The 14075-nt window shown below is 42.5% G+C and overlaps 1 protein-coding gene across 1 annotated transcript in view; it reads left to right on the top strand.

The window, feature by feature from the left end:
• Positions 1 to 14075, top strand: part of RGSL1 (regulator of G protein signaling like 1) — an 80332-nt gene that overhangs the window by 63706 nt on the left and 2551 nt on the right. Inside the window, 7 exon segments of the mRNA XM_061185645.1 lie at positions 109 to 226; positions 639 to 753; positions 2936 to 3065; positions 6642 to 6813; positions 9631 to 9769; positions 10013 to 10137; positions 12576 to 12685. Of these exon segments, the coding sequence (XP_061041628.1) occupies positions 109 to 226; positions 639 to 753; positions 2936 to 3065; positions 6642 to 6813; positions 9631 to 9769; positions 10013 to 10137; positions 12576 to 12685 (909 nt within the window).

The raw sequence follows: 14075 nt of genomic DNA, 5'->3' as shown, positions 1-14075 counted from the left end.
ATTGAGAATAAGGAACGGTAAGGCTCTAAGATGAAAAACACCCCCAGTTAACTCAGAAATGGTACACAAGAAAATGATGGCTTTTCTTCTCTCTCTTGCATTTTTTAGAAGAAATGCTGCAGTGTGATGCCCCTATTATCAAAGAAGTCTCTCACATGCATCATGTCAGCACAACAACATTGTTAATGCTCCAGGGCTGTGTCATGAAATCTCTGGAAGAAAAGTGGTGAGTGTCGCTGGGTGAAGGCGGTTTTTCCCTGGAGCTGCTCATTGGCTTCTGAAAGCCACGTTGGTCTCGTAAGCCACTCTCATGGTTCATTGCCAGAGTCTCCCTGCAAAAGAAAAGCCAAACTTATCCTGAACCCTCTTACCTACCTGCCTACCTGCACGCACACACACACACACACACGCACACACACACATCTGTTCACCTGCCTGAGCAAGGAACACTACAGTATTGATCAGGAAGAACAGGTTGACATGAGCAAAGGATTGGAATGGTAAGAAGAGTATTTTTGAGTATCGCACCATTCCCCAAATCCCCCTTCCTCCAAAGGCTGTGATACTTTTTCCTGGACTGTTACCTTTTATGTGCCAGGTTTTTGCCTTCTTTGATAGTCTCTGTCTCCTGCTGGCAGGTTTAAAGATTACCAAGATCTCTTTCCACCTCATCCTCCGGAGAAGGAAACTGAAATACCACTAGCTTCACCCAGGAAGCCCTCAAAGACAGCAACTTACCTGCAGGAATCCCAGGTCAGTGAGGAAGTTGGTGAAGACAAGACATTGTGGACAAGGAAACCACTGCCTCGGCATTGTTGACCACACAAAATGTTTCACCGTTAGCTTATTTATTCACTAAAACAACTACTCTTTGGGATAGGCTTTCAAATCCCCATTTACAAAGGAGGAATCTGAGGCACAGAGAAATTGTTGCAATGAGAATTTAAGGAAATCCCTGTCTTCACTATCTGTGATTAGAACTAATTGAGTGATAGGCACAGGGGCTGGTCACATGGAGATCAAAATGTCAGGGTTTTTTTTACTGCTGAAAACTAGTATGGAGGACATGGATTGGCTATGAAGCCAAGTGGGTTTGATAATCCTCTCTGCACCCTTACTTACTTCCATGTCCAGTCACTGACATAGAGGAACAATTAGGCCTCCACTTACCTGGGTGAACCCCTTACCACATGACAAAGGGCAGGCCTGAGCATAGGTGTCTGCAGATAAGCAACTCCCAGAGAGAATGCAAAAGTCTAAAGAGCAAAGCCTGCCCATTTCCTTCTTCCAAACTCATCAATTATCTAACTCATTCTTTCTCTCATGGGAGGAGAGAAGAAGAAAAGAAAGAGGAGACAGGAATGTTATCAGCAAAGTCTCTTCATATGGTTTGAGAAAAAAAATACATGCTCCTCTTAAATAATCACTTGCTCAATGTGTTGTAGAATTGGTCAACAGAAAGATATGAGCCCAGCTCTATCTGACTCTAAAGATCATGCTAAAGTATCTCTGAAAATAATTGCCACTCACAGATATAGAGAACAAGCTAATGGTTACCAGGGGCAATATAGGGGTGGGGGGGAAAGTGTTATTATGGGATTATATGAAATCATGTGTGTGAAACTTTTGAAAATTGTAAAGCACTATAGACTTTAAAGAATCTTTCATTCAATTTAAAAAAAAGACGTGAGAAAAAATTTGTTTAAAACCAGCAGATCCCCAAATTGTATTTTTATAATCACATTATAAAATTATATATGCACTAGGTGAAATAAAAACAATTATATTAGAATAGTGAAAAAAAATAATGCCTATGCCCACTGACACAATACCCCAGATATGAAAATGTGCTTTTTCCTTTCTCTTTTTCCTTTCCTCCATATATGGATCAGCTCTATGTCAGGGTACCATGAATGATGATGTGGGAGAATAAAAAGAATACTGCACTCCGCATCAGGATGCTTTGTTTTAATTTCAGGTCTTCCAGTTGCTCTTAGTTAAGAAAGTATAAAAAGGATTCAGCATGTACTTAGTGCCTACTTTGTGCCAAGCACTGCACATAGTGATTTACATATATTATCACTAACCTTCACCATAACCCTGAAGGCTGTTGTTTCTACCTTCCACATGGAGACATTGAGACATAGGTTAAGAAAGTTGATCCAAATTACCCAGTTAAGGTGAAGCTAGGCTCCAGACTCAAAGCTTCTGATACTAAATCCAGTGGTTTTTGTGCTTTACCACTGGCTCTCTAAAGCCATGCTTACACTGAGGTTCCCTCTCTATAGAATGAGACAATTGAACTAGCTGATCAACTAGATCTTTCTGGCTCTAAGTATCAGTTTATCAAGGGGTAAATAAACTGGAGAATGGTCACTGGGTATCTATTAAGAAACAGATGAAGAAACATAACATGCATTTTTGTGTGTCCCTGTGTGTGTGGCGGGGGTGGGGGTGTATGAGTGTGTGCATGTAATTATATTTTTCTTTTATAATGCTTAGAAATGGTTTACTCATTTCCTTATTTCCTCAACATTTCAAAATCTGCCTGAGCCATTATTCCCTTCCTGTGAGTCATGCTTATCTCTGTCCTCTGTTTCTTTCTGTTCTTAGCTCTCACACGCTCTCTCCCAATCATGGCATCTCAAATCTTCACTGTAGAAAGACTATGGTAGAAAGAGCATTGTCAATGACCCACGCCATGCCTGGGTGAAGCCAGAATCTTCCACTTACCAGCCCCTTATTCTGGGGAAGATTATACAAGTTCTTTGACCTGAGTTTCCTCACCTTTAAATTGGAGCTAAAATTTATTCTTTTTAAAAGAGATGTTGTGAGGATTAAATGTAATGAATGTCAAGTTTCTGGCACACAGTAGACTCTCAGTGAAGAGCAGGCTATGCTAATGAATATGTCATACTCCTTTCTCTTTCCCCAGAAGAGAGGCTGGCTCAAGATGATCAGCTTTATCAAGAGATTTTGTAAGTACCGCAGATTTATGTCTAATCCCCAAAAGCGCCGGGAGTTTGAAGACTATCTTCACCTGGAAGTACACAATAACAAGGAAAGTAAGTCACTTCTCTATTTACTCCTCTTCCCTGTTGATATTTTAGCTACAGGGGTTAACCCAGGTAAGAAGCTGCAGAGCTTATTGCTTTGTGTCATGCTGTTATGGAACCAAACCTGGGCCCTCTCACCTACCTGCAGTACAGCCAGTCTACTGACACTGTGTTGTGGTGAAGGAAAAGAAAGTACAGCCTTTATTGCAAGGCATCCAACATAGAGCAAGCAAGGAGAATGGGCAGCTCATGCTCAAAAGACCTGAACTCCCATTGGCTTTCAGGGAAGGATTTTTAAAGACAAGGTGAGGGAGAGGGTCGCAGGCTACCAGATCAGCTAGGGGATATTCTTCTGCTTGGTTGGTGGTGAGGTAATTGGAGTCAACATCATCAACCTTCTGGTTCCAATTGGTCTGGGGTCTACATGCTGGTGGTCAGCATGCAGTTAACTTCTTTCACCTGGTGGGGGTTTTAGCATCTGTAAAACAACTCAAGGATATGGCTCAGAGTATTATCTATAGCCCTTGAAGAGGAACTGAAGGTCCTTGACTTTGTTGTATGGATAAACTACTATTATTTTATCTTGCTTGATTCTTTTCCTTTGTTTCTGCATTTTGTCACTTCTCTGATTAAATTCGTTCTTTGGAACTCAGGGAAGGCCTAGGAGGCTAAAGCTTTTCTACAAACAAGAGGAAGGGAACATGGGGTGGAGGGCGGTGTCTGTCCCTAGGAAGGCCTCACAGGGTTCTGTTTGGTTTCAATGCTTGTGTTAGCCTGGGGTCTAGCAAGAACTCCAGGTCCTGGGTGCAAAGCCAAGTCCAGCAGTCCCACCTAGAAAGGATGTGAGCCCAGTGCATTCTGTTCAAGGAGCCAGAAAATGTAGGTAATGATCAGTCTCAAGCACTTTGAGATCTCACATTTTACAAAACTACTTCCTTATGTTGCTTTTCCATAGTATAGATTTATTCAACTACTTCATTCATTCGTTCATTTGTTTGTTCAAGGCACTTTTCGAGAATACAGTGTGTGGCAGGCACTTTGCCAGGTGCTGGAGATACAGTAATAACTATGCAGCATATGATCTGCTCTCATGAGACCTACATTTTTGAGGGCAAAACAGAAAATGGAGTCACAGATGTTGGAGCCAAATTGCCTGGATGTGAATCTGCCAGTTTCTAACTGGAGGATCCTGCATAAGTGACTTTGTGCCTCATCTGTAGAATGGAAATAATAATTGTGCCTATTGCATAGGGTTGTTGTGAGAATTGTCTTAATACATATAAAGCATCTTAGAACTGTTCTTGGCAATAGTAAGTGCCATAAAAGTGTTAGCCAGTATTCTTGCTATTTTTATAGAATTGTGATGAGTGATCCCAGTGATAACTGCATAGAGACCCTAATTAGTCAAAGAAGCGGGTAAGGGAAGACTTCTTCCAGAAAATGACATAAAATTGAGTTTTCAGAAATGAGCAAGTTAGGTAGGCAAAATAGGCGGGGAGCAACTTCTAGGTCTGTATAGAATCCTAAAACAAGAAAGAGGATGGTGCAATTTAAGAACTGCAATCAGGCAAGTTGGACTAGAGGTTAATAAGATGGAGAAAGTGCCTGAGATAAGCCTGGAGGGATTGATAGTAACAAATCTCCTCTCCCTTGATGACTTTTGTGTTGTTCCAACTCTCACTTTAACAAACAAAATTTTTTGTATGTAAGTTTTATGAATTGCTTCACAACCAAACATTTAGGATTTAAGAAGAGTTCTTTTGTTTCTTCTTTTAAATAAAATCAACTCAAACCTTTATGCCCCAGAATGGTGGGAAGTCCAATTTTACCCTCCTTTGACTTTCCACATCCCCAGCTTTGCATGAGAACCAACAACAAATGTACTACTGCAGCTCAACAGGAGATCTACTTGACCAGTGGTCTTCTTTCTATTACTATAATTAACCTTTTCCAGGATTGTCATGTCCTTCAATTAATTGACCCATTTATCATTATGAAAGGACCTTCTTTATCCTTGGGGAATATTCTTTTATCTGAAATGTACTTTCAGATATAGTACATTTATCTGAAACAGCCACTCCAGCTCTCTTTTTGTTAGTGTTAGCATGAATACCTTTTTTCATTCCCTTACTTATAACCTATTTATGCCTTACATTTAAAGTGCTTTTCTTGGGACTTCCCTGGCAGTCCAGTGGTTAAGACTGAATGCTTCCACTGCAGGGGGCACAGGTTCAATCCCTGGTCAGGGAACCAAGATCCTGCATACCGCGTGGCGTGGCCAAAAAATAATAGTAATAATTTTTTTAAAAATAAAGTGCTTTTCTTGTAGCCAGCATATAGTTGGATCTTGCTTAAAAAAGAAAAACACCCTGACAAACTTAGCCCAATTGAGAGCCAATTGTGAGGCTCTCAGGAATTTTTTGAGCCAGTTGATAAACTACTGATAGCTTGAAATCAACCATGGTGGGAATATTTACTACAGAAATCAGCAAATAATCCAAATTGGGTTTTCCCTTCCCTACCAGAGCCGGTTTACAAGTATACCACTGCTTCTAGGTTTTTGGGGGTAGATTTAGCATGCTCTTTTCCTAAAACGCCTGACCATCATATCAACTTCCACTGTTATCCAGACTTTTTTCCCTTCAAATTTAAGTCTAAGAGATAAAGATAGAGCGTAAGGTAGTAGAGAGGGACCTTATGTCATTCAGTGCTGTAACCCTAGGACCTAACACAGTGGGATATAAGAGGTGGTAGGTATTTGTTGAATGTTGTAGTTACCCTCCCATGCTATATGTAATACTGCACCAAAAGGAATCCTACTTACACCATAAGGAGCATCATGCCCATGTCAGTTATTCCATTCTGGAGCTGAATTAGACAGTTTTCCTAAACCAGGCAATTAACCAAGGTCTACTTGTCAGATCCTGCCCCAAACTGTTCTCAGCCCTGAATCCCTATGAATGGATTTCTTTGGATATGTCTTAGTCAAGAAACTTTCTAAAATAAGTGTCTTATTTTTCTGAGACACAGTCCAAACCTTCTAGAAGCTTCTATGCTTTTCTTTACCCATTTCTGTCACTTTCCTACTCAGTTTCTTTAATAAACTTCTTTACTTTTTGTTTTAGCTTTTACTTTGCGCTGTTTTCCTAGTTTACTTCTAAATTACTTCCCTGATAAACCTTGAATAAGCATTATCAGAACCACACACTCCATTTTGAAAGTCACATATGCTGTTTCTGCAGAAACAGCAGGTTAGGTTAGGGATTAACCTAACTACTGTGTTGATTATGCTTCTATTAGTCAAGCACCAGAAAAACACCTTTCAGTACTCAGTTGATTTTTTTTTTTTTTTTTTTTTTTTTTTGGTACGTATGTTGTCATACTAATCTGAGCAGAAGGTTTTTTAACAGCGTTTCAAATCTAAGTGAAAGGTTACACCCAGTGGTAGGAAACCACTATTTCAAAAAGCCCAAAGGTGGGTCCACAGTTTCCTTTTTTCATTTTGGTCACGCCCAGGCGGAAGGCTTCAGGCTTAAGAGTGACTTGATCAAACTAGATGTTAATTCCTTTCTCTTTCTCTCTCAGATTTCTCCACATCACCAAACATATCAGGACTCCCAATCACAAATCCCAACATCCAGAGCGCAGATCACGAGAATGGAGACATACTCCTTATGAAGCGCCGGATATTTGGCCACAGGATTATTACTGTCAACTTTGCCATCAATGATTTATATTTCTTTTCTGAGATGGAAAAGTAAGTTTCTTATCTATCTCTCTTTTGCCTCATGGCTTTCTATACTTAGTTCCTCCCAGCAAAGACGGGAGTGGCCTGGAAGTGATAACAGGGATTTCAGCTCTGCCAGGCAGGAGTCTCCACCTGAAAAATCTCACTGAATGCTGTCCCTGTATCCATGTCCACCATTTTTTCCTTTGGATCCTAAAAGTTCCTTAGTATTCTGCAGTTCCCAATATTGAAATGCACTTACTTATACCCAGGAAGTGGAGCAATTTTCTTCCTATTATTTATTAATATGATACAAGTCCTCTTATGTCACACCACTGAGCCAATAGTTCTTTAGTTAAAGCAAGGAATTATAATAATAAAAATTGTGTGTGTGTATGTATGCATGACATTAAACAGGTATTTTTAAGTTAAAACGTATTAACGTACATTCACACACCTGTCAAACTTGAAGTAAAGCCAAAACCATTCCACTAATTGGAGGTCCACATATTTTTCTTGTGTAAACCATACCTAAAATGCTATCTACTATTTCTAATTTCTTCTCTCCTTTTGGTGGAGGGAGAAACTATAGTTACTGCAAAGCCATTTAATCCTTCTGGATTTTTATACTTGTTTTTTCAATGTTTTAAATTGCCTTGCCACACCTATCTAACTCAGTAGCAATTTTTTAAGAAGGAACTCACCTTTATTAGAACATCCCAAAGCATTCAAGTTTGTTTTCACAGAAACAACAGATTCCTTTTCTTTTCATGTTCATAGTTTGTCAATTTTCATAAATTACAAATTAAAGTAGCAACAGGCAAAAATATTTGGGAAGAGATATGAATAACTCTCAGTAAATATTCGGCTCAATTAGTTACAGAAAAGTGAGAGAGTTCATGAAAAGGTACCACCAGTGTGTATGCTGGGCGTACCATCCATATCAGGCAATGTGTTCTTCAGACATGCAGGGCAGCTGGTAACTCCGCACACCAGTTAGGAGTGTTTGGTTAAGAGATCTTCCATGGTACCCTAAGGAAGGATTTAGCTCAGTTCCACAAATGTTTAGTGATTGCTTATTGTTTCTTAGGCACTGGATTTAGCATTGCAAATATAAAAAACCAGCTAAGACATGTTCTCTATTCTCCAAGATCCCACAGACCAATGGGGATGGTAGACAAAACACACAAATGAAAGTTAGGAAGTAGGATGACAGTTGTCAAGTCAAGCCCAGGAAGTATATTTAGACAACTGAGTGCTTAGGAATGGTTTCTTGGGAGACAGGTCACCTAAGCTGAACTTTGAAGAATGAATAGGGGTTAGTGAGATTTTTTTTTAAAGTGTGCAAGGGGCAGGCGAGTGAGAAGCAGAAAAAAGTACCAGAGTGAACAGCCATTTCTGCCACTGCTCCAATTCCTGTCACCATCATCTCTGCTTTCTCATTTGCCCTCTACAAACTGTTCTCTGCACAGCAGCCAGAGCAGCCTTTTCTCAGTGTAAACCACATTATATCCCTCTCCTGCTTAAAGTGTGCCAGCAGCTTCCCATTACTGCTGGGATAAAGTCCAAACCTCCTCTCATTGCCTAAAGGGCTCTACACGAGCAGGCCCTGCCTGCATCTCAGAGCTCACCCCGTGCTACTCGCCCCTCGCCCCATGCTCTAGCTATGAGGGTCTCCAGTCTGTCCCACTCGTGCCCCATGAGCTGGTGCCTGCCTCCGAGCCTTTGCACTTGCTCCTCTCTCTGTGGGAAGAAACCTCTGCCCTCAAGTCTTCAGATGACTGTCTTTTTCTTTCTCATTGTTCGAGTCTCAGTGCCCACCCCCTTCCCAATCACTCATCCTCTTTTGTTGTCTTCATAGCACTCTACTGCGTATTGAATTATTTATCTATTCACTTATATGTCTTCTTCCTCTCGTTGATTATAAGCTCCTGGAAAGCAGGACTTTGTTTACTGTGTTCAGTGCCGAATCCCTGCTCCTGGAATGGCGCCTGCACGGAGTAAAACCATAATAAATGTCCGCTGATCAAATATATGAATAGACATGCAAAACAGGCTTTTAATGGGAAACTCTTGGTACTCCACTCTTAGGAAGATTTTAAATGGTTAAGATTTAAAATGGCCTGAGAGAAGTACATTGTGTATTTAACATAAGGTATAACTGACAGATATTTTGGTTAGTAAAAGAACATGTTGCTAGGAGACAAAGTAGAATGGTGGTTGCTGGGGGCTAGGGGAAGGGAGGAATGGGAGTTAGTGTTCAACGGGTATGGAGTTTTAGTTTGGGAAGATGAAAAATGTTCTGGAGATGGATGATGGTGATGACTGCACTATTTATGTGGATGTACTTAATGCCACTGACCTCTACACTTAACAGTGATTAAACTGGTAAATTTTATGTTATGCATATTTTACTACAATAAAAAAAATTTTAAGAAAAGGAATATGTTGCTTCAGAAAGTGGTGGTAATTGTGAGAGGGTCAGCACAGGAGGGGAAAGAAAGAGCAAGATAGCCCTTAGCCCTTGAAATAGTCGGAGGCACAACTGATGAAGGGGCCAGGATGTGGGTAAAGAAGGGAGGATGGGATAAATAAAGGAGTTTATGGTCAAGAAATACACTTGAAGAAGCACTTAGCATATCATCTGACATGTGGTAGGTGCTCAGTTAGTATTTGCCGATGGATGAATTATGATTGAATGAACGAAGTCACAACCTGGCCCAGGACTGGCTCTTTTGTTTTTAGGCCAGAAATACGTCTGAGCCAGCCACCCTATTTAGTCTCTCATTTTCTCCTTGAAAGACTAAATTGATTTAGTCTGATTTCCTCTTTACTACCTCTTTTTAGATTTAATGGTTTGGTGAGTTCAGCTCATGTGCTACAAGTCAACCGGGCATACAACGAGAATGACGTGATCTTAATGAAGTCCAAAATTAACATCATCCTAAAGCTCTACCTGCATTCAGAGGTCCCTCCAAGGCTGAGGGTAAGGGGGAAGCCCACTCCTCTCTGGCCTTTTGCCAAGAAGCATTTCCCCCACAAGAACCCTGAAAGCTAATTGTAAGACACCTCCTAAGTCTGGGTCAACCAGATGTCCTTTACCTAGCAGCCCCATGAAAAACTTCTGCCTTCTGGGGAGGAGGTGGTCTTGAAAGTCCTGGGGGGCCAAAAGTGTTTTTCTTCCTTCCCTGGAGCCTCTGCCAGTGACAGGCTCCCACTCTGTGGGTAGGTAAACATCTCTGAGTCCCAGAAGGATGCCATCCTTGCTACCATTGCAGAGGGCCACCTAGATCGGAGCATCTTCCACGGGGCTATCATGGCTCTCTTCCCCGTCATTATGTACTTCTGGAAAAGGTAACTATCTCCCTTCACCTGAGGACCATGATGTCAGGAAAGCACATTTGACTTTCTGGAGACTTTTCTGTCTTCTTCTAGCCCTCTGTTTCAGTTTCCAGTTTCATGGGAACTCAGATGGTGTAGTCTTATGCTGTTCACCCACTCTGTCCCTCACACTCTCACACTGAACACTGAATCAGAGAGTAAAAGGCCATGTAAGACTGGAGATCAGGATGCCTAACTCCCACCTCTCCCCTAGGTTTTCTTAGGTGTAGGTTCCTCACCTAAGGATGAGGATAGACCACAGCTACTTGGGAGAAATTCTGTCAAGACTAACACAACTGTACTTGGGCTTAAGGAGATTCACGGAGGCAGTAATCAGAAAACCTTTGCTCTGTTAGGCTCAGATCCCATGATTATCACTAGGGCCACAGTTGCTAGATATTTCCATTTTCAAAAGGAGTTAGACAGATTTGCATGCCATATTTCCCAAGATTAAAGTGGCAAATATGGCAATTAACTCAAAACAAAAACATGGTGAGGAAGCTGTGAAGGCCAAAACACAAACATAAACAAAATTTTAAAAATAAATAAATATAATAAAAATAAAACAAACAAAATGGCTGCACAACAGATGCAACCTGAGGCCCACTGGTTCCAAACCTACCTGTCAAGGTTTGGGCTGAGAGACTAGCCCAAGTCTTCCCAGCCGGTTATTGACTCCTTTGATCTACTCCAGCTCCAGCTCATACCATACACGTAGTGACTGGCAGTGGCCTGGGTGATAGTGACCAGAGGACAGCTGGCTGAAATATTCCCAGACCAGGCTAATTTGGACATTTAGATTATTATGTGATTCTGGCCCTTAGGGATTCCCCTCTCCTACAAAAGAAAATGTTGCTTTATTAAAATAGAAGTGTAAAGGTTGCTTACCCATAACCAACCTTTAGTTTAAAATAGCTAATAAATTATTTAATGTAAAATGTTTTAAAAATATAAAAATCTAAGATCAAGATCATCAGTTTAGACTTTTGTTTTATTTATTTATTTTTGTGGCGGTGCCATGCATCATGCAGGATCTTAGTTCCCCAACCAGCAATCGAACCCATGCTCCCTGCAGTGGAAGCACGCTCTTAACAAGTGGACCGCCAGGGAAGTCCCCAGTTTAGCCTTTTGAACACCAGTTGTTACCTAGCACTTAATTCTAGACTTGATTCTGGTTCTCTGAACCAGGACTCAATGGAAACTCATCCTGAAATTTTCTGGAGGTTCAGAAGCCCCTGAGAAATACACACTGCTCCTGGTTGAAGTCAGTGCTCAGCTCTCCCTCAGACCTACTGAGGATGTATAGCGGTGCAGGCTTTGAATCCCTAATCCTCATGCAGCTGGTTCTTTACTTCCCTTCCTATATACTTATAAAAAGTTTCATATTGTGCAAACCCTGTCCATGCATATTATCTCAGATGAACCTCTCAGCAACACTGTGAGCTGGGTGGGGCAAAGTATTATTATCCCTATTTTATAGATGAGGAAACCGTGGTTCAGAGTGATTAAGGGACTTGCCTAGGATCACTTGGTAAGTGGTAAAACCAGGATTAGAAACGAGGTCTCTTGGTCTCTTAAGCACCCTAAAGAATGCATTTGTGGCACATTGCATGGCTCATAATGAGAGGGAGACCCAGTTCAGTAAGTGGAATGAGAGAAACCAACTGTAAATGAACAGAGTACCCCCTCAGTGAGGAGGAGGGAGGGTGGAACTCAAGACACCAGAGCCAAAGCAGGATAGAAAATAAATCCAGTCTTAGCCAAGACCGACCTCCAAGAGGTCCCATCCAAGGGCAGGCTGAGGGATAGCAAAGGGTTAGAGGTCAGGGAGGAAAAGATGGGGATTGTCACAGGGCTTCTAGGGAGTGAGAGTTCCCAGGTTGCAGTGAGTCTACATGAGGAACCAGGGTCTACTCCAGGGAAAGGGCTGTTAGGAATGAGTTGAGGGGATCATGGCCTTCAGTTAAGGGACAGGATGGAAACCAAGGATCTGGTCCCTAGAGGAGGCCAGTCAGACACTCTGGCTGCACCAGGTGGGGTCAGATAGTGATCTCATCTCCTAGTCCAAGGCTGAAGCGAGCACCCCAGCAGTTAGCCCCGCCCAGGCCTGAGTGCTGCACATTCTTTACAGACTCCATTCACTGGTGGTTCCAGAAGGAAGTCCCAGCATACTGCCCAGGCCAGGCCCTCACTGGAGCCAGGCCCACACTGGAGCCAGGCCTGGACAAAGAGGAGGCCTCAGGTGAAGGGCCTCTGACAGGCAGCACTCTGAGGCCAATGGCTCTACTCGGCTCTGTTGGACACCCCCCTCTCTGTGCAGACTGGTCCTGACCCCATTCCCCTGTGCTCAGTGGGCCAGCCCTTTCAGCTAGTGGTTTTCTCCCTGTGACCAGAAGCCATTTCTCTCACAGGTTTTGTTCCTGGAAGGCAATCCGCTCTTACTTCCAGTACAGGGGGCAGAAGTTCAAGGACAAAATAGTTTCTCCTAAACCTGTGTACAAGTACCCTCCTTGGAGTGGAGGTAAGCTCCGCCGTGACCCACAGCCCCATTCTCTAGCAGACGAGACTCACAGAGGGAAGAGCGAGGTCCGGAAGGACCAGCTGTAAGACTTCACAGAAGGTGTTTGCTGGAGGGGTGACCATCTCATTAACTTGGCCCCCAGAGAAGCATTAACGCATATTTTATCTGTGGCTATCAGTGCTAGCAAAAGGGTACCCCACCCATGCACTGCTCCTTGGCAGTACCTCCCAGGATGCCTCTGGGTATGCAGGTCACAGACTCCGTGGGGGGTAGATGGAGGTGGCAAGCTGCTTTACTGCTATTGATGAAGCCTCCTGCTCCAACTGTCTCCATTCAACGCTATCATCTGAAAAGCGTCTATTGTATAGTGTTAAGTGAGAAAATTAAAAAACTGGATGTAGAGTATGATTTTAGTGTGGTAAATATATATAAATCATTATGTATGTATGTAATTTTTATGAAACATGGGAAGGAACTTAGAAATAAAGTATTAATGAATTATCTCTGGGTAGTGTGATTATGAGAGGTTTATACACTTAGTATTAACATACATATATTATTAATATATTTATAAATAAATATATACATATATATGTTTCCTTAACACAGAGCAGTTAAGCTCAGCCCCTTTCCCCATACCTGCGCTGAGATCAGTACTTGAGCAAAAAAAAGGGAATTTTAAAGAGAGGGAGGAGGCGGGTGCACAGGGAAGTGCCTGACAAGGGGCAAGGCTGGATGTCTCTGCAGTGGAAATTTGGGGGAACCAAAGACAACAGGTCTGTGAATCTGGGAACAGTACTAGCATCAGAACAAAATATGGAGAAAGGACAAGAATCTTAAAAACAGCGGCTAACTGTCCCGTGATGGAGCTGAGCGTTCTGTTGTTTCAGCTCAAACCTACCCCATTCTCGTGTCCATTTCCCCGGAGACTCACCCCTGCCCCGACCCCAGCCCTCACAAGCAAGCACCCCACCCCCTGCTTGGAGTGCAAACGAGGGCCCTTGAGACCTCAATCCATCTCTGGCTGGCCCGAATGGTAGGGGAAGCAAGGCTGGCTGGCTGTAGAGTGTCCTGCCCCTCTAAGAGGGTCCTCATCTTAGTTTGAAACAAATCACCTACCTTTTTGGCTGCAGCCACCCCAAGGGTCGATGAACATTTCTCATTATCCTTGTCTCAGCCTTGTGGAATGTCACATCAGCAGGCGGAAATCAGCAATCTATTTAGTATATGGGGTAGAATGTCCCTGTGGGTGCAAGGGCTTATTTAGGATGCCGGTAGGTGTAGGGGAAGAGGGGAGTAGTAAGAGGAAAAAGAGAGGAAGGAGGGCAGGCAGGGCGGGCAAATGATACTCACTCAGAGGAGCCAGCAAATGTCCCTTAGTGGCTGCCCC

Source organism: Eubalaena glacialis, chromosome 3 (assembly GCF_028564815.1).
Source record: "Eubalaena glacialis isolate mEubGla1 chromosome 3, mEubGla1.1.hap2.+ XY, whole genome shotgun sequence".
NCBI classification, from domain to species: Eukaryota; Metazoa; Chordata; class Mammalia; order Artiodactyla; family Balaenidae; genus Eubalaena; species Eubalaena glacialis.
The sequence above is the reverse complement of the archived record's forward strand: the minus strand, read 5'-3'. Positions and strand labels throughout refer to the sequence as shown.